Below are 20,545 nucleotides of genomic sequence, written 5' to 3'. Positions count from 1 at the left end.
CCAGGTTCAATAGAGAATACAGTCAGGGTTCAGTTCATTGCAAGGAAGGGTGGAGAGAAAGGGAAGGATTATCCTAGTGTCAGCTATTACATTAAGATTACTATAACCTCTCAACCTTGTGTAAAGGTATTTTACCACAGGATTAGGAACTCTGTTTTTTCTTTGTCATTTACTAGAAGTCGCTAGTCAGGACTTCTGCAGATGATGGTAATTCAATTCCTGGCCTGTTGCCTAGACAGGTAGGTAGGGGAGACACCAGTCCTACATTTGCTTGGTTTAAAAGGATGAACGAAGGATGTTAATGCATTAATGATCTCCCAGGTTTTGAAGTAGCAGGAGATTTTGCAGCATGCACTGTTTGCTAGCTATTTGATCTCCCCCACATTTCAGCGTTGAAAGGTTTGTGTTGCAAATTTCCATGAGTATGAACAGTTAACTACAGAGCAGGAGCGATGAGATACATTGTACTTCAGTGACTGTCAGGATCAACAGTGTATCTTAACCAGTTACCAACACAGAAAGAAACAGAGGAATGATTGAGAATAGGGTGAATTGGAACCAAACTAGATTTAGAAAGATAAATAAATAGAGGGAAAGGAATAAACATTGAAGGAGAGCAGTTAGACAGAAAGATGAAAAATAAGATTTTTTTCAATAGTAGCTCATCAGAAACCCTGTACTTCTGAGACTCCAGTATTTGTTCTGTGTATCTCTGAGAGTAAATAGCATTACTGGAGCATACATTTCATAAGGATTCTTGCATAATTAATGTTGTCACTAACTTTCTAGAATAAGGTTGGTTTATGTTTACAGTGCAAATGCAGACCTTCCGAGAACCTACAAGGTGGTTACCAATAAGCACCAGTTTTTGCATAGCTAATGGCAGAATGATAAATTGCTGGGGGGTTCAATGCACATTTAACCCATCTATTTTTTTTTCAATTGCATTAGTTACATCAGAAAAATACCTTATGATATGCAACACACCAATCCAAAAAGGAGGTCACTGAGGCTGTCTGTGTTGGAGTTCACCTTCTTCTCCCTTTGAAGAAAGAGAGCTTTGTGAGGTGCTTTGTAAGAATTAAAAGCTTCTGCATGGACAGGCAGCAATAGACTGCAGATATATTGCCTTGAAGGTTCCACAATGGAAACCAGACATACATTAATCACCAGAGGTTCAACTCAATTAAAGTTCATTTGATCTACGAGCACAAGCAGAGGATGGTGAATCTGAATTAACCAGTGAGCATTTAGAACTCCTATTTCCTGAAATAATCAATGTTGTTCTACCGGCCAGATCAATTGCTGTCTGCTTGATGAGAAGAGTTACCCATTGTGGCCTAGCTAATCACACCATCGCATCACCTTCCCACCACAGTGGAGTGGTGATCTCATGAAAGCTATGGTGTCACAGAACACACACACACTGAGGCAACAGGTTAATGGGGTGGACTGATCTGGAGGGCTGCTCTACGGTACAGTCCTGAGAAGTTATCCAGGTTTGTTGCAGCTTGTTTCATTCTGCATAACAGGGTACTAACGTGGGCTTACAGAAGCCGGGCTCCTGGAACAGCAGACGAGGAAGAAAAGGAAGAACTAGAAGAGGAGGAAGAGAAAGGAGAAGCATCCCATCAGCCCTTCTGCTGATGAGCCTCTGGTTAATTCAGTTGTAACTATATTCTCACTGAAACCACCGAAACACTGCTAATCCCATTTCAGTTTCACTCCATGCATCATCTTGAGTGCCCCTCTGATCAAAGATACAGAATCACACCGCATCATCACCTTCCCTGATCATTTAATTATTCCAACCAAAACAGCCGACAAATATGGAAACACCAACCCATCACTCCTGTGCATCCCTCAGTGTGGTTTTCCATGTGCCTTTCACTCGGTGTTTCAACACAATGCTTTCCAGTCGCTGCACCATAATTGGTGGAAGGCTGCTGGCTTTCAATAGAGAGAGCTGCTGATGGCTGTAGGGACTCTAAGCAGCTCTTGTCGGGAGGGCCCAGTTAGACTGCACCCTCTCATTGTAAGTCACAGTGGTCTGGGCTGGCCAGCTGACAATCAACAGCAAAGGTGCGGGTGAACTGGCTGGGATGGGAAGATAAATGCTGCCATTGTGAAAGAGCACAGCAAGTTTGTAATCTCTAGGCCCAGCCAATCATGCAGAAGGGGAGAAGTCAATTAGTGGGGGTGAATCAGCAGTCCCAATAAAACTGTTGGAGGTCAGATTGTTGGGCAGATGTGACAAGTTCAAAGCTCTGTTCAACACCGGAGCACCAATCTCAACTTCCACTTCAGTACTCAGAGGCTGGCTGACTTCTCAGGAATGGAATAGAATCAGAGACATGAGCCATCAGATGCTGCATGGGAGTTGGGTCAGGGGCATTGCAATGGAGTTGCCTACTTCCTGCTGGAAAACTAGTGCCTCCAGAGGGAGCCCGAGGATCTTGGGGTTCACTCTTTGCTGTATTCAACCAACCTCTGCTGCAGTATTCACCCAGCTGTGAAAAGACATCCAAGAAGCTCCTTTAAGAGCTGCAGACCTGGGTGAGAATTATTCCAGTTTGGCTCCAACCACTGCTAGCCATTCCAAGACTGAGTATCATGGATTGGTGTCGACAGCACGTCTGGCACTGACTGGACTGAGTATAGACTTCCTGTGTGATCTCCAGCAGCTTAAATGGTTACGGAATAATCGCACATTACAGACAGTGCATCCATGGGACAGAGCTAGCCAATTCCACCCAACCCCCCCCAAATCTCACCCCCAACCATCCTACTATATTTGGAACCCTTTTGAAAGAAAACAAAGAGAGGAAAAGAAAGATTAAGACAGAAATGGAGAAAAAAAACTAAAAAAATAAATGACATACTTGAAAGTCCAAAGGCAAGTAACAATTGAAAAGCAAGATATGAGGATGATAACAGTTAATTTTTAATGCCAGGAATGTTGATTGACAGTATTTACCAGCTTTCATTGATTGGAATGGTTTTATTTTTGAAATACAAGGTTTTCTGTCATGAGTTTACTTCACAGCATTTACTCAAACACAGTAATTTCACAGCTGTGAATGTACGTCAGTGGTGAAGCAGTTGGCAAATGCCACTTCCTCAAAACTACTTCCTCAAGCCGCACAGTGCAAGTCCTCAGAATGACTTCATGTGCGTGTTGGCAATCCAAACCAACCACAATTTGATCTGAGTGCCTTGCTAGATTGTTGCACAGACCAGTCAAGGTGATTCATTTTGGGAGCTCTAAGAAGGGTAGGGTATATATCATGAGTGGTAGGGTCCAAGGGAGTAAAAATAAACTACTGGGGGAACTCAGTGGGTCAGGCAGCACCTGTGGGGGGGAAATGGACAGTCGACATTTTGGGTTGAGGCCCTTCATCTGGACTAGTGAAATGACTGGACTACCCAAGGGAGTATTGAGGAGCAGAGGGACCTTGGTATACAAGTCCATTGAGCCCTAAAGGTAGCAGTGTAGATAGACAAGCTGGTGAGGAAGGCTATGCAATGCTTGCCTTGATTAGTCAGGGCATAGAATATAAGAGCAGGGAGGTTATGGTACAACTTTATAAAACTTTGGTTGGGCCACAGCTGGAGTATTGTATGCACTTCTGGTCACCATAATATAGGGAGGACGTGATTGTACAGGAGAGGGTGCAGAGGAGATTTATTAGGATATTGCCTGGGATGGATTGCTTCAGTTATGAGGAGAGACTGGATAGGCTGGGTTTGTGTCCCTTGGAGTGGAGGATGCTGAGGGGGATCTGATAGAGGTATTCACAATTATGAGGGGCAGAGATAGAGGAGGTAGTAGGAATCTTTCCCCCAAAGCAGACATGTTTATAACCAGAGAGCACAGATTTAGGATGAGGCATATGAGGTTTAGAGAGGATCTAAGGAAGAATTTTTTCACCTGGTGGATGGTTGCAATCTCCAACACACTGCCTGAATTGGGTGTTGGAGGTGGGTACTCTCATAATATTTACAAAGTATCTGGACAAGCACTTGAATATTATGGACCATGTGCTAATAAATGCTAGTGGAGAGATGGATCCTGGATGATTGACATGGACATGGTGGACCCAAGGGCCTGTTTCTGTGCTCTATCAGCCTGTGACTCCATGATGAACCAGCCCAACTTATCTGGTTGTATATTTGGTCTGACATATCATACAGTCCTGCAGAGACTTTCCCACTGACAGCCATAACAGGGCAACGGTTCCTGCTTCCACAACTCTATGTCCATTAAAACACTGGAGCCTCAAATGGCTCATTGCACAAAGCCTACACAAGGCTAACACTGCTCCTGATGGATTTAAGAACCTGTATTTTTCTATCTTCCTAATTATTCTTTGTGAAGGAGGCTCCGTCAAAGAGTAGTCACTATTAATTGGTCCCTTCTGTTCAAATAAAATCAATGTTGCCAAATGCCGCAGTATGACAGAGCATTTTTGGGTTTTGATCTGGAGTTATGTTTGCAGAACTTGGGAATAAAAGTTTGCAAACTATTCAGTGCATTTTAAAATCATGTTCTTTGCTAAATGGATGCAAAGAAGGCAACCATTATTTAATATAATTAAAATTATATCTCAAATTAATTAAAATGCTTTATCTTCTCAAGATGCTTTAATTTAATTTTGTAGCTACTTTTCTTCTATCTTTCTGTTTGGAGCCCCTCCTATGCCTAACTGTCCACCCACCCCACCCTCAGATACATAAGATTCTTGTCTGGCGGTGGGAGTTGAAGGGCGGAAGGGAAGGACGACTAAGATTGCACACAGGTTACTGTATTTTAATTCCACTTGATCAAAAATAGCACTGAAAACAATTTGGCAAGGTTTCTTCCCCCTCCTGTTTTGGCGATGCTTGGCTCCATTGCCAGACCATGGATAGAGAATGAAGAACATTAATCTCTCACCTGAACCTCAATCATGCATTAGTTATTTACAATACCCTCATGCTTCCCACTGCAACAGTGAGAGAGGCAGTTCAAGCAGCCTAGAGAGAGCTCTGGATACAGTAAGTGTAGCTCTGAAATAAATCAGCATCATGGCCATAATTATTACATGATGCAGCCATAGACATGAAAGAAGCAAACAAGTGCTACATAAAATAATCAAATAAACTATTGTATTACAAAAGGTACAACAGTTAAGGAGAACCTGGTATGTTTAAATTCATGGCCATTGTTATGGAAATATTATTGTTGGAAATCAGGCTGCAATGAATTAATGCAACAGTAGATATTCTGGTGCCAGCTACAGTTTAGCATTATAACTTACATCTGAGTCAGAGGTTGTGGGCTCAAATCTCACTCTTAACTCTTAAGTACAAAAAGCTCAGCTGACACTTCAGGTCAGCCTGAGGGCTCTGATTCAGGCTATTGTGAGATAGTGGAAGATACAAAATAAATTCAAGTCCCTCTTTATTTGTATAGTTCTAAAGAGAAAGCAAAGTATGTTTTGAAATGGTTGTGACAGCCATTTAAAAACTGTCTTTGATTAAAATGTTAGATTCATTTAACAGAGGACTTTGTTCAATTATACGATGAATGGGAAATTGGACATGACATTTAAGTTGGGAAATTGAAACGTTTGCCAGCAAATACTTCTCTGAAAAGTGTCTTATGGTAGTTATCTGATCAGTGGCTTTGGACTGTTTTGCAGACAATTACTTATTTCAAAAGCACACTACAGGATAGTTGTATAACTGCTGCACAACATTGACTTCACAGGGCTTCCAGTGCAGTAGTATTTAAAATGAAAATTAGATTTTTTTTCTGAAGTACCTTGAAGTGCTTTGATTTTCCACCCTAGTTTTACTCCTGTTGTGAAACAATGCATTTATTCTGGGATACAGTTCCCAGGGTGCCAGACCCACCCCCCCGCCCCCCCCCACCCCCGTCACCCACCGTTCATTACCTCATGAAAGTCCGCCTGTGAGCCAAGACCCTGAAGTTCAGCATTGAGTATCATCGTTTTAATCAAAGAAGGTTTTCAACCACTTGTCACAAAAATTAGAAACGTGCATCGTAGATTTGTCAGTCATTATAAAACTGATGTTCAATGCCTAATGTTGGTATTAATGTAGCTGATCCTGAAACACACTTTGGACTGAATGAGAGTGGGGAGGATGTCAAAGCACATTTATACTCAATCTTCTCTATATTGTCTGCATAGTGAACCAATGTACACAAATCAATGTGATTTTTGATTTCTTGTCTCCCTTGCTGATTGAATATATTCTATCTATAAAAGAATATAAAGTATATGAATCAATTCCTGTTCAAGTTATTATAGACTTTTGATATTAACCGTAACTTCTTGGATTGTGAGTTTTATCTTAACTAACTGCCCCTGGATGATTTGGAAAGAGGCAGAAATGGAACTGGAAAAGGGAGACTGGGGAGAGACTGAAACTTCAATCAAAAATTTCTTGAGAGTCAAGACACAAGAGACTGCAGATGCTGGAATCTGGAACAAAAAAACAAGATGATGGAGGAACTCAGTGGGCCAGGCAGCATCTGTGGAGGGAAATGGACAGCTGACATTTTGGATTGAGAACCATCATCTGGACTGAAGGAGTAGAGGCGAGAGCGTCATTGATCTTGAGAGTCATTTGCTTCACCACACTGGCTCCTACTCCATAGTCTTACAAATTATTCAATTCTCTTTTGACATTTACAATTTGTCATTGCACAGGTTAGGCCTCAGCTGGATCATAGTGTTTCGTTCTGGTCACCACGTTGTAGAAAGGATGTGAAGGCAGTAGGGAGGGTCCAGAAAAGATTAATGAGATTGGTTCCTGGGATGAAGGACTACTGGTACAAGGATAGATTGGAGAGGCTGGGAATTTTTTTTAAACTTTGGAGATGAGAAGGCTGAGAGGAGATTTGAAAGAAGTGTATAAAATGATGAGGGGTCTGGAGAGAGTGGATAGTGGGAGGCTGTTCCTGTTGGTAGAGGGATCGAAGACTAAAGGACATAGGTATAAAACAAACTGGAAGAGAATTAAGCATAGCGCGAGGAAAAATTTTGTGTGTAGATGGAATCTGGAGTGCATTGCTTGCAGATGTGGTGGAAGCAAGTTCTGTTGTGGCCTTCGAGAGAGCTTGGGATATATGGGGAGGAAAAATTCCAAAGAGGTTATGGAGAAAGAGCTGGGGATTGGAACTGGTGAGTTACTCTGGAAGAGAGCAGGCATGGACATGATGGGCCAAATGGCTTCCTTCTGAGCTGTAACCATTCTACAATTCTATTATTTTAATGCTTCTTTGAAGGTCACAATGGAACGTGCCCCCACCACATCTGCAGATAGTGCAGATTCCAACTGCGACAAAGGCTTTCCCCTTGTCACAACGCTGTTCTCCTTTACTTACTACCTCTAGTCCTCGAACCCTCCACCAACAGGAACAACTTCCCTCTATCCACTCTTTTCAGACATCTCACCATTCTATATACCTTGATTGGATCTTCCCTTGGCTTTCTCTTTTCTAAATAAACAGATCCATCCTTTCTAATTTATCCTCATAATCGTAGACCCTCGTGGAACCATTCTTGTAAATCTTTTCTGGATCGTCTCAAATATCTTCATATCCTTCCCATAATGTGGTAGCCAAACATGAACTCAATACACCAGCTGAGGCTGGACTGGTGTTTATAAAGGTTCCACTTGATTTCCTAATTTTATACTATATTCCTCTATTGATAAAGTCCAGAATCATATATGAAAATCAAGAGATCTGCAAATGTTAAAAGTCTGAAACAAAAAACAGAAAATACCAGTAACATTCAGCAGAGCAGGCAGCATCTGTAGAAAGGGAAACAGAGAGAATGCTTCAGTTGGGAGACCCTTCATCAGCACTGCGAAAGAGAGAAAAAACAACCCAGTTTTAAATTGCAAAGAGTGGGGAAGGAATGGACAGGGCAAATGGAATATTTCTGATAGGGTGAAGACAGGGTGGCTCAGGAGAGTCTAATGCTTATGGGACCATCTGATTAATAGATTAATGAGAGTAATTAGAGAGAGGGACAGAGAGAGAAATAAAGAGAGAAAGAGAGAGAGTGAGAGAGAGAGAAAAGAGAGAGAGAAAAATAAAGAGAACAAAAGAGAGAGGAGAACCACGGAACATGTTAAAGCTGTGAAATGTGATTCAAGGCTGTTGCTGGAAACTGAAACCAAAAGCAGGATGCTGGACATGCCCAGCAGATCAGGCAGTGTCTGTAGAGATAGTAAAACTGAGGTATTATTAAGCTGGGTAACTATACAGTAGAATTGGCCAGTCCTGATACAAACAGAAAAAGTGAGTTGTCTGAAGTTATGAATTTGATATCAAGTCCCAAAGGCAGCAACATGTGTAGATGGAAAATGAGTGCCTTTCCTTAAAGATCACGCTGGGCCTCCTTAGAACAGTGCAGAAAAGAGAAGGGATGAGAGCACAGGTGCCGGCAATAGATGCAACATGATCAAGCGCTCTACCATTCATATTTAGCTCCCAATGAAGTAAGCAAGATGGGTACAATCTACATAAACAATTTGAATTGGAGGACTAAAGGATGTGGGGAAAGTTCCAAAGATTGAGTGGATGAAGCTATAGGGGCACTTGAACTTGAGTGGGAACCAGGGGTAAGAAATGTTGGTTGCTTGGGAATGTAGTGGCAGGCAATAAAGCCTGATATTCCTGCCTATGTTTCAGTTGTCCTGACTGGGCATGGGTATGGAAATACAGCCCACAGAGACCTGAAACATGGATAAGTGTTTTAATGGTAAGGTTGGCACAGACCAAGCATTGCAGAAGGGAAAATAAATGGTTGTGGTAATGAATAGAAGTTTCTATTGCCAACCTTTGATGAGGCTGATGGACACTCCACCTGTCTCTTTTTTGTGAAACTTCTAAACTTTTGTATTATGAGACTACTCAATATTAATACATTCATGTTTGACTCATGCACTAAGGTGCTGGCACACACTAATCTCCACAACTGTTCACTGCCATTATTTCTGACATCTCTAGCTGAACAGTCAATCAGTGAGGAAAATGTGATTGTAGGGTCTGAGATCCTGTTGGAAAAGTAGTTGATTCATCACTTGTCTCACCATTTAATGAACAATATTTAACCCGTCACAAAACTTGGGTTCTCACTACAAGGCTTTCAGCTTTTTTTGCACCAATATGGATAAAGAAATTAAGCAGTTATACCAGGTGCTGTCAAACTGAGGACCTCTTGGCCTTTAATTATGAACCCAGCCACATGTCAATGATTCATGCTTCTGTAGCACCGTTTTCTTGGCTGTATTATACACCTTTCAAAAATGTCTTTGAAATGAGTAAATGATTTTTTTGTCAGTTGTCACAGTTCTGCTCTGATAATTTCCATTTATTCTTGGCAGCACTCACCTCCAGAGGAGAAATCTGTTGGCTAACTTGGTATACTTTCTCAGTTCTTGTTTCATATCTGAAAAACTAGTACGTTTTTATATGCTGGATAGTTTACAAAAGCACAGGTATAGATCAAACTCTGGTCTTTTAGAAAATCCAAAAAAGAAATCCAAAAGAAAATCCAAAATAAAAACAGGAAATGCAGAAATATTAACTCTGTTTCTCTTTCCACAGATGCTGCTTTTCTTGCAGAGCCTTTCAAACATTTGCCATTTTCTTCTCTGGTATTTAGAAATGCTTTAAAACCTTCTTCTAGCCCAGTTTCTCCGGGCATGGTGCGACTTATCAGCACAACTAGAATATGATTTAACATCACCTATGATCCATAAACTACCTCAAAAATCTCTCCCTGAATCTCCATTAAAAAAAGCTTGGTACATGTTGACTAAAGACATCAGCATGCCCATTAAGTAGTTCCTCATCATTGTAGGTAGGGGTGCATTCTAGTGAGACAACATTTTACACCTTTTACATGACATAGAACATAGACCAGTAGCACACAGAAACAGGCCCTTCAGCCCATGATGTTGCACCAAACTAATTAAGCTAGTAATTAAATGCCTAACTAAACCAATCCTTTCTGCCTACGCAATGTCCATATCCCTCCATTCTCTGCATATTCATGTGCCTGTCTAAGAGCCTCTTAAACACCTCTATCACATTTGCCTCCACCACCACCCCAGGCAGCGCCTTCCAGGAACCCACTACCCTCTGTGTAAAAAACCTGCCCTGCACATCTCCTCTGAATTTACTCCCTCTCACCTTAAATACATGCCCTCTGGTATTTGACATTTCGATTCTAGGGAAACAATACCAGCTGCCTACTCTAAAATGCCTTGCATAATCTTATAAACTTCTATCAGGTCTCCCCTCAGCCTTCACCGCTCCAGAGAAAACAACCCAAATTTGTCCAACCTCTCCTCAATGCACATGCCCTCTAATCCAGGTAGTATCCTGACAAATCTCTTCTGCACCCCCTTTGAAGCCTCCACATCCTTCCTATAATGGGGTGACCAGAACTGAATGTAATACTCCAGATGCCTCCTCACCAGAGTTTTATAGACTGCAAAGTAACTTCTTGACTCTTGCACTCAGTGCCTCAACTAATGAAGGCAAGCATGCCATACTCCTTTTTTACCACCCTATCAACTTGTGCAGCCACTTTCAGGGAGATCTGGACTTGGACCCCAAGATCCCTCTGTATATCAACATTTTTAAGGGTCCTGTCATTAACTGTGTACTGTCCCTTTACATTTGATCTCTCAAAGTGCAACATCTCACATTTGGCCAGATTAATCTCCATCTGCCATTTCTCTGCCCATATCTGCAACTGATCTATATCCCCCTGTATCCTTTGCCAGTCTTCTATGCTATCCACAACACCACCAATCTTTGTATCATCTGCAAGCTTACTAACTCACCCATCCACATTTTCATTCAGGTCATTTATATTTATGACAAACAGCAGAGGTCCCAGTCCGGATCCCTGTGGAACACCACCAGTTACGGATCCCCAGCCAGAATGTTCCATCAACCACTACCCTCTGTTTTCTATGGACAAGCCAATTTTCAATCCAAATGGCAAACTCACTGTGGATCCCATGCATCTTAATCTTCTGGATGAGCCTCCCATGAGGGGCCTTGTCAAATGCCTTAATAAAATCCATGTAGACAACATCCACAACTCTACCTTTGTCATCTCCTTGAAAAACTCAGTTAAGTCAGTAAGACAAAATTTGCCCCACACAAAGCCATGCTGACTGTCCCTAATTAGGTCATGGTTTCCCAAATGCTCAGAAATCCTATCCCTAAGAAACCTCTCCAACAGCTTCCCTACCACTGATGTGAGACTCACCAGTCTATAGTTTTCAGGATTATCCCTATTTCCCTTCTTGAATAATAGAATAACATTAACTGCTCACCAGTCCTCTGGGACCTCGCCTGTGGCTAGAGAGGATATGAAGATCTTGGTCAAGGCCCCAGCAATCTCATCTCTTGCCTCACTCAATAACCTGAAGTATATCCCATCAGGCCCTGGGGACCTATCCACCTTAATGTTCATTAAGAGATCCAACACTACCTCCTTCTTTATCTCAAAAAGCCCTAGCATACTAGCATGCTCCACACTGATCTCACTATCCTTCATGTCCTTCTCCTTGGTAAATACTGATGTAAAGTACCCATTTAGGACCTTGCCCACATCTTCTGCCTGCAAGTACATATGTTCCCTCCTTTATCCTTGAGTGGTCCTACTTCTCACTCATTATCCTCTTCCTCTTGATGTATATATAGAATGCCTTGGGATTCTCTTTAATCCTACTTGCTAAGGACTTTTCTTGGCCCCATCTGGCTTTCCGAATTCCCTTCTTGAGTTCTTTTCTGGCTTCTTTATAATTCTCAACGTTCCATTTGATTTTAGCTTCCTAAACCTTATATACACTTTCTTTCTCTTCTTGACTAAATTCACCATTTCTCTCGACATCCAAGTTTCCCTTACCTTGCCACCCTCTTCTTTCCAGAGTAAGGACATTGTCCATCGTCCATATGGCCCTTTTGCAGAGCACTGGAACATACCTGTCCTGTACTCTGTGCAGTTGGTCTTTAAACACCCTCCACATGCCAGATGTGGACCCCAAAAACAGCTGTTCCCAATTAACTCTCCCTAATTCCTGCCTAATACTCTCACAATTTGCCCTGTTCCAATTTAATACTCTCCCGCAAGGTCCATTCTTATCTTTATTTATAGCTATTGTAAAACTTGTGATCATTGTTCCTTTAATGTTCTCCCACTGAAATATCAGTCACCTGGTCAGGCTCACTTCCCAATACCAGGTCCAGTATGGCCCTTTCTGTCATTGGACTATCTGCATACTGATTTAAGAAATCCTCCTGGATGCACCTAATAAATTCTTCCTTATCTAAACCTCTTGCACAAAGGAGGTCCCAGTCTGTATTGGGGAAGTTGAAGTCACCCACGACAATAACTCTGTTGTTCGTACACCTTTCCCTAATCTGCCTGCATATCTGTTCCTCAATATCCTGGTTGCTACTGGGTGGGGGGTTGGTGGGGGGTCTGTAGTATTACCCCATCAGAGTGATTGCACCTTTCTTATTTTTGAGTTCTACCCATTTAGACTCAGTGGATGAGCCCTCCATTATGTCCCCTCTGAGCGCAGCTGTGATATTGTCCCTGTTTAATAGTGGAGCAATGGGGATTTGCCCATTAGAAACCCCTTCTGACAGTGCATTTTCCTTCTTATCAAAGCATTTATGATATAATTTCCATAATCCTGCAATTTTCAATTAATTTATCTTATTTATTACAGCTTTGTTAAAGTTTCTCCGATTTCATTAAAAATAAGAAATCCTGTATTGATTAAAACTTAAAATCTGTGAACAATATTCTGAGAGCAGTCATCTTCAGAATTAAGGTTTCCTGAAGGTGTAATTTCCATATCTGGAAAGGTTACCAGTAGAAGTTATTTGCAGACGTCTTCAACAGTTGCTTTTTTTTTACATATCTAAGATTGCAGGGAGCGAATATTTTGATCAGGGTAATGTCATAGAACAGGGAAACAGGCCCTTCAGCCCATCAAACCTGCACCACCATCAATCATCTAATCACACAAATCTTATTTTATACTTACACGTTTCCATCAACTCCCACAGATTCTATACTTACCTGCGCACTAGGGGCAATTCACTGTGGCAAATCGACCTTCCAGCCTCCGTGTCTTTGGGATGTGGGAGGAAACCAGAGCACCCGGGGAAACCGATGTGGGCAAGGTGCAAACTCCACACAGACGCCAGTTCAACCTGTACTGCTGGAGCTGTGAGGCAGCAGCTCTGGCAGCTGTACCACTGTGCTGCCCAAGGGGACAAAGCCAACTCATGATTATTACCATGAAGTACCCTGAACTCACCCCCTACACTGGAAAAACACAAGACTGCAGATGCTGGAATCTGGAGCAACGAACAATCTGCTGGAAGAACTCAGCAGGTCGAGCAGCATCTAGAACATAGAACACAGAACACTACAGCACAGTACAGGCCCTTCGGCCCACAATGTTGTGCCGACATTTTATCCTGCCGTAAGATCTATCTAACCCTTCCCTCCCACATAGCCCCCTATTTTTCTGTCCAAGAGTCTCTTAAAAGTCTCTAATATATCTGCCCCAGATGCATTCTGTGGGGAGTGGGGAGGGGGATCCCACAGAGGCCGCTCCATCCGCTGAGTTCTTCCAGCAGATTGTTTGTCACCTCCTACACTGATTAGTTACTGCCTTGAACTGAGCATTCTCATCCTGTGTTTGAATTACTCCTTGAGGTCTATCCCCTCCCTGTCTCTTCAATCACTTCCAGCTCTTCCATCCTTCATGCATTCTGGCCTCTTCTCGCCCCCCTCGTTTTTGTCACTCAACGCAGGCGCTTGTGCTTTCAACTCTTGTGGGCACTGAGCTCCAGAAACGCTCAGCCGAGCTTTTATTTTACCCCACACGGCCTCACTGTCCTCATTTATGAGGCTCCTTGAAATCTCAATCAGTGATCAAGTCTGTATTAACTCAATGTAACTGCACTGTGTAGTGAATTGGCCTGTACGATCGGTATGCAAGACAAGTTTTTTACTGTACCTCGGTACAAGTGACAATAATAAACCAATACCAATACCATGACATTTTGCAGGGTGGTTGGGTGTCAATGTGGTTGGGTGCAAGCTTTGCTGCGTCGAAGAAAAAAAATTACAGGTTAGGGAGCGTTAGATTTTTCTGTTCCCCTTCTTTCTTCAAACTTGGCAAACTGCATTCAGGGGAATAATATCTAGAATTTACTACTGCATCTGCTTTGTGTCCTGTAATGGATTGATGTGGGCGAGCTAGCACATGCCCTCTCACAAGCCACACGGGAAAACTTTGCTTTTTTGGTCAAAACTGGCAGTGTTATTGCATATTTCTGAGTACCTCCGATATAAACATTAACAATTTGCAGAAGAAAATCAAATAAAACACCTAAATTATTAAAACCATTGAACAACCGCAAATAGTTCCCATTCATATCAATGTGTTGAGCCAAGTCTTAACCGGGCAGGGAATCGGAGAACACTGGGGGGGGGGGGGGGGGAAGGATGCGGTTTGGGCAAGATCTCTCTCTGGAACGGGGCTCCAGCTCCCAGCCAGTGGCGGAACACGGTCAAAAGGTTGGGCCCCACCGAGTTCCCGAAACTTACCAGCACCTGGGCGAAGAAACTGACGGCAAGACCCGGGCTATAATTTGCTAAATTTCCCCCCTGCTCATGATTCTGCCAATGTGTACAAAAATAATTCAAATGCAGATTATCCTTTCGAACAGAGGACAACTGGTTAATTTTATCTGACCGTTTCACTGAAGAATTCTCGGCTCTACGAGATGAACTTGCAGCATTATATTAACACTTGGGGTAACGCCGTACTTTCTGCAGGAGATGGCGCAATGGTTAGTATTTTGTGTTCCCAAACTTGCTAATCTTTCCTCGCAGCTCTGAAAGTACGTAATGAATGTTAAGAGAATCGCGCGTTGGCAATTTATGTTTCCCCATGTGGGAGACATGAAGCTTTAAACGAGGTGTTCTCATCATTAATTATGATTTCCCCTACAGCTAGCGGGTTCAGCGGTGGTTAACCAGCCTGCCTTTCTGCAACTCTAAAGAGTTATGTTCATTAAGGAAGAAAATTTTTTTTTCACAAGGAGAGCTGCTTTTGTGATAAATTATTCAATCGTGTAGAGAGGGAGGGTCGATCGCAGACACTGGGTATGATGGTTCGGAGGCAGGTTGAACTCCACCAGCGCTCTCGAGTCTATTAAGGTCACCAATTTAAATCAAAACCTGTTAAAATCAGGTAACTCCCAGTCCACTTGCTTTCCGAGTTTTCGGCGTGTTGAGAAAGAAACTCGAGGAGTTGGAGATCTCGGTGCCGGACATCGACTGGACAACAAGCGGGAGTGGTGTCGGACGCCGAGAGCCAACCCTGGTCGCTGCAGGATGAAGGGACGGTCCGGACTCGGCGTTCTGGGACTGATGTACTGCTGCATCGCCCTGAATCCACAGGTAAACCTCTTATATGTAGATTGATCTGGGAAGGAATTAGCGCGGACCATTGCTAAACCGTCCAACTGGAATATATTCTCCAGTGTTAGCTCAAAGGTCAACAATTAAGATTGCATCTAACACTGGGCGAATTATTCCTCATTCAGTGACTTTACATGACAAATGCTAAGCGTATTTCCGAATAGTTTTTTTTGTCTGCTGCATTGGTTCCGAAATATGTCTGTTTTGATATACATTCCAGAGATTTTAGAAGTAATTCTTTCGTTTTATGTTTGCGGATTGATGTCTTTGTTCGCAATAAATTTTATAAATTACATTAGCTAGCATCTTGGTGAAATCCAGTTATTACCAGATCGGAAAAATGCTTTCTTCATACTTTAATAGTAATTACTTGACATCTCATGTTTGGGATGATGGCTACAAGAATCCGTTGATCGGATTCCACAAAAACGGACTATGAGCTTTTATGGGAATGTCGAAAGGAAAATACTAGCCAGGGCAAATGGGGGTTTCTTATGGTTGGAGACCAAGGAGTTTAATTGGTAAATTCGTTTATTTTTGTCACCTGTACCGCGACTTTGTTTTGCATGCCATTCATACAGATCATTTCATCACATCAGAGCACTGTGGTCGTACAAGAGAACACAATAACAGAATAAAGTGTTACAATTACAGGGAAAGTGCAGTGCAGGTAGACAATAAGGTGCAAAGCCATAACGAGGTAGATTGTGAGGTCAACAGTCCATTTTATAGTGCTAGGGGATCGTTCAATAGCCTTATTACAGTGGGATAGACGCTGCCCTTGAGCCTGATGGTGTGTGCTTTCAGGCTTTATAATAATACATTTATAATAGAGAATAAGGAAATGGCAGAAGAATTAAACAACTATTTTGGGTCAAAGAGCAGAGAAAAAAACAAGCTGCTGGAGGAATGCAGGAGATAAAGCAGCATCAGTGGAGGGAAATGGACAGTGGATGTTACGGGTCAAGAAACTTCACCTGGATTGAAAGAGTAGAGGGGAGATGGCCAGTATGAGGGGAAGAGGTGGCGCAAGAACTGGGAAGTTAAAGGGGGATCCAGGTGAGGAGGGGCGATGGATAGATGGAGGAGGGAAGGGTGGAGATAGCGATAGAAGCTGAGAGGTGATAGGTGGAAGCAACAAGGGGCTGATGATGGTAGAATCTAACAAAACAAAGGGAAGTGGAGCATGGAAACCAAATAAGGGGAGCGGTGTGGGCAGAGGGGAACCGAGGGTGGACGGGACCCAGTGGGAGAGTGTGTGGGTAATGGGCAGATGGAGTAGGTGGAGGAGGGAAAGGGAACAGGGTGATCTGGGCCTTGAGGAGGGGTGTGTTGGGTGTGTGCAGGAGGAATCGGGCAGATCAGAGGGGGAGCAGGTTACCTGAAATCGCAGAATTGAATGTTCATGCCTTCAGGCTGTAGACTACCCAGGTGGACTGTGAGGTGCTTGCTGCTTCTCTAGTTTGTGTTTGGCCTCAGACGCTGGCGGTGGAAGAGGCTGAGGACAGGCAGGTCGGTGTGGGAGTGGGGAGGGGAATTGAAATGCCTGGGAAGGGGAAGGGATGGGTGGGGAGGAATGAGTGAATCAGGGAGTCACAGAGAGAGTGGTCCCTGCGGAAAGCAGACAGGGCTGGGGAGGAGATGTGACTGGCGGTGGGATCCTGCCGCAACTGGTGGAAATGGCAAAGGATGATGTGCTGGATGCAGATGCTGGTGGGGTGAAGGGCAGGGACCAAAGGAGTTCTATCCCTGTTCTGTCTGGGGGAGGGGGGGGTGAATAAGGTGAGCAGAAGTGTGGGAAATGGAGATGTGGGTGAGGGTTCCATCAACCACAGAGGAGGGGAGGCCATGTGTCCTGAAAAAGGAGGACATCTCCGATGTCCCGGAGGGAAGGGCCTCATCTCAAGAAAAGATGTGGTGGAGACAGAGAGATTGAGAGAAAGAAATGGTGGCATTACAAGTGACAGGGTGGGAGGAAGTGTAGTTTAAGTAGCTGTGGGAGTCAGTGGGTTTGTAGTAAATGCTGGTGGATAGATTGCCTCCTGAGATGGACTCTCAGAGATCAAGGAAGGGGAGAGAGGTGTTGGTAATGGTCTAAGTGAACTTGAGGGCAGGGTAGAAATTAGTTGATAAAATTGATGCGTTCTGCAGGGGTGCAGGAAACAGTACCAATGAAGTCATTGATGTAGCTGAGAAAGAGTTGGGGAGTGGTGACAAAGTTTGGAACAAAGACTGCTCCACACAGCCAATAAAAAGGCAGGGTAGCTGGGACCCAACTATTTTGTGTCAGTCTTTCTGGAAGGATACAAGAAATGCTGTCAGGATCTATGAAAAACTGAGGGAAATAAATATTAATCATAAATAGTATTAGGGAAGTTTGTGAACTTGAAAGCCAATAAATCCCAAGGACTTGATGATCCATATGGCAGAGTTTTGAAAGCAGTAGCTATACAGGTAGTGAATGCTCTGTATTCATCTCCCAAAAATTCATAAATTCTGTAATTGTTCCTGAAATATTGAAGGGTAGCAGATGTCATGCCACTTTTTTAAATCAGGGAGAGAGAAAAAAGGGAATTTCCAATCTATTAGCCTAATGTTATTGGCAGGGAAACTGCTGGAACCTGTAATGAATGATATAATGACAAAACACCTTGAAAAGAATAATAACATTGAGCAAAGCCAACATGGATTTATGAAAAGAAAATCATAGTTGACTGGTCTGGTTTTTTTTTGGTAGAGGGATATGACTATTAGAATAGATAAGGAGAAACCAGTAGGTCTGGTATATTTGGATTTTTTGCACAGTTTTTAGTTAAGATGTTTGATCAATAATGTTAGAGCACATGGAAGTGGGATTAATATACTGACGTGGATTGAGAATTGGTTATAGGATGGTACAGAAACAGTGGGAGTAAGCAAGTACTTCTTAGGATGGCAAAATGTGAGGTCACTTTCATTCACAAAAAAAGTAGAGTGTTCTTGAGTGAGAGATTGGGTAGTATTGATGTATAAAGGGACCTATATGAGCTACTGCAAATATCACAGGTGCATTAAGAAACTAGGAGGGCAAATGGCATGTTAGTTATATTTTATTATGAAAGGATTTTAATACAGGAGTAAGGAAGTCAGTGCAATTGTTCAAGGCCTTGGTGAGACTGAAGGATCTCGAAGAGTCTTGACCCGAAATATCGACCGTTTATTTCCTTCCATAGATACTGCCTGACCTGCTGAGTTCCTCCAGCATTTTGTGTGTGTTGCTCCAGATTCTAGTGTCTGCAGATTCTCTTGTGCCTTGGTGAGACTGTTCCTGGAATATTTTGTACAGTTTTGGTCTCCTTCGATAAGAAAGGATGAATTTAAGAAGACTCACTAGGTGGCTTCTAGGAGGTGGACTTACCATATAGGGGGAGACTGAGTGGACAAGGTCTGTATTCTCCATGGTTGAGAAGAACAAGGAGACATCTCAATGAAACTTAGAAAATTCTTACAGGACTTGACAAGCTGGATGGAGGGAGAATGTTTCCCCTGGCTGAGGAGTTGGGTACTTTAAGAAGAAACTGGAGAAGCAGAAGGGGAAAATTAGCAAATAATTTAAGAACAGATAGTAAGAGCTTACACCAGAGTATAAAGAGGAAGAGAGTAGCCTGGGCAAATATGGTCCTTTAGAGGATGACAGTGGAAAATTAATAATGGGAAATAGAGAAATAACAGAAATGCTAAGTAATTATTTTGAATTAATTTTCATGATTGAAAGTAATCCCAGTATTGATAGATAATGAAGGGCTGTTAGGAGGGAAGTACTTAAAACAAAATCTATTACTGGAAAAAAAAGTACTAAGTAAACGTAATGGGGCTAAAGGCTGCTGAGTCCCCTGGATCTGATGGCCTGCATCCTGGGCTCTTAAAGGAAGTGACTGCAGAGATAGTAGATGCATTGGTTGTAATCTACCAATATTGCTTAGTTTCTTGAGAGGTCCAGAGGTTTGGAAAACCACAATTGCAATACCAATATTCATGAAAGGAGGGAGACAGAAATCAGGAAATTATAGGCCAGTAAGTCTAACAACCGTCCTTGGGAAATTGCTGTAATCTGTTATTAAGAAGGTAATAGCCGGACATTTAAAAAAAATTGTAAGACAATCAAGCAGAGTCCACATGTTTTTACGTGAAATCATTTTTTGACAAACTTGCCAGAGTCCTCTGAGGATGTAACAAACTATATGGATAAAAGTGAATCAGTTGGTGTATATTTGGATTTCCAAAAGGCTTTCGATAAGATGTGGCATAAAAGGTTACAGCACAAGATAAGAGCAAGTAGGTTTGAGGAGTAATATTTTGGCATTGAATTGGGGGTGGGGGTGATGAGGGGCTAAATGATAGAAAACAAAGAGTCAAGATAAATGAGTTATTTTCAGATTGGCAATCAATAATTAGTGGGATGCTGTAGGGATCAGTACAGAGGTATCAACTACTTATAATCTACATTGATAACTTAGATGAAAGGGCTGAGTGTACTGTAGTCATTTGCCAATGATAGAAGGATGGGCGCATAAGGAAGTAGTCAGAGGGACACAAAATGCCTGAGAAAGGATAGCTGGAGTTTAATATGGGGAAATGTGAGATTAAATGTGAGGTTATTCTCACATATAAATGTGAGAAAAGAACTGGTATTTCAAAAGTCAATGAAAAGCAAACATACCACATTACATTCTAGCTGCTTAAACAACTTGCATTTTTGTGACCAATTTCTCACCCTTGGTAGAGAAAACAATGACACTACTGCTGTGATCACAGTGCTGCAAAGTCTCACTGGATTCTTGAAAAGACTTTCTATTTATATACTCAGCAAAACCTGTACACTTGCTGAACAATGACATCATCAAACTTTTAAAATATGTTATCTTCCTAATGTATGGTTGAGGAGCCCATCTCTCTCATAAGATTCAGCGCTCCAACCTGGGTAAGAGAGAGCATGGTTTATTTAA

At 42.4% G+C, this 20,545-nt stretch overlaps 1 protein-coding gene across 2 annotated transcripts in view; it reads left to right on the top strand.

Moving 5' to 3' along the window:
* The first annotated feature begins 15,007 nt into the window (after positions 1-15,007).
* The window catches only part of LOC127577251 (parathyroid hormone 2 receptor-like), a 70,128-nt gene continuing 64,590 nt past the window's right edge, over positions 15,008-20,545 (top strand). For both annotated transcript variants that reach the window (XM_052028296.1, XM_052028288.1), the window contains exon 1: positions 15,008-15,539. In XM_052028296.1, the coding sequence (XP_051884256.1) occupies positions 15,474-15,539 (66 nt within the window). In that variant the 5' untranslated portion in view covers positions 15,008-15,473. The remainder of the gene's footprint in view (positions 15,540-20,545) is intronic.

The sequence above is a fragment of the Pristis pectinata genome, chromosome 1 (assembly GCF_009764475.1).
Source record: "Pristis pectinata isolate sPriPec2 chromosome 1, sPriPec2.1.pri, whole genome shotgun sequence".
Classification (NCBI taxonomy): Eukaryota; Metazoa; Chordata; class Chondrichthyes; order Rhinopristiformes; family Pristidae; genus Pristis; species Pristis pectinata.
The sequence above is the reverse complement of the archived record's forward strand: the minus strand, read 5'-3'. Positions and strand labels throughout refer to the sequence as shown.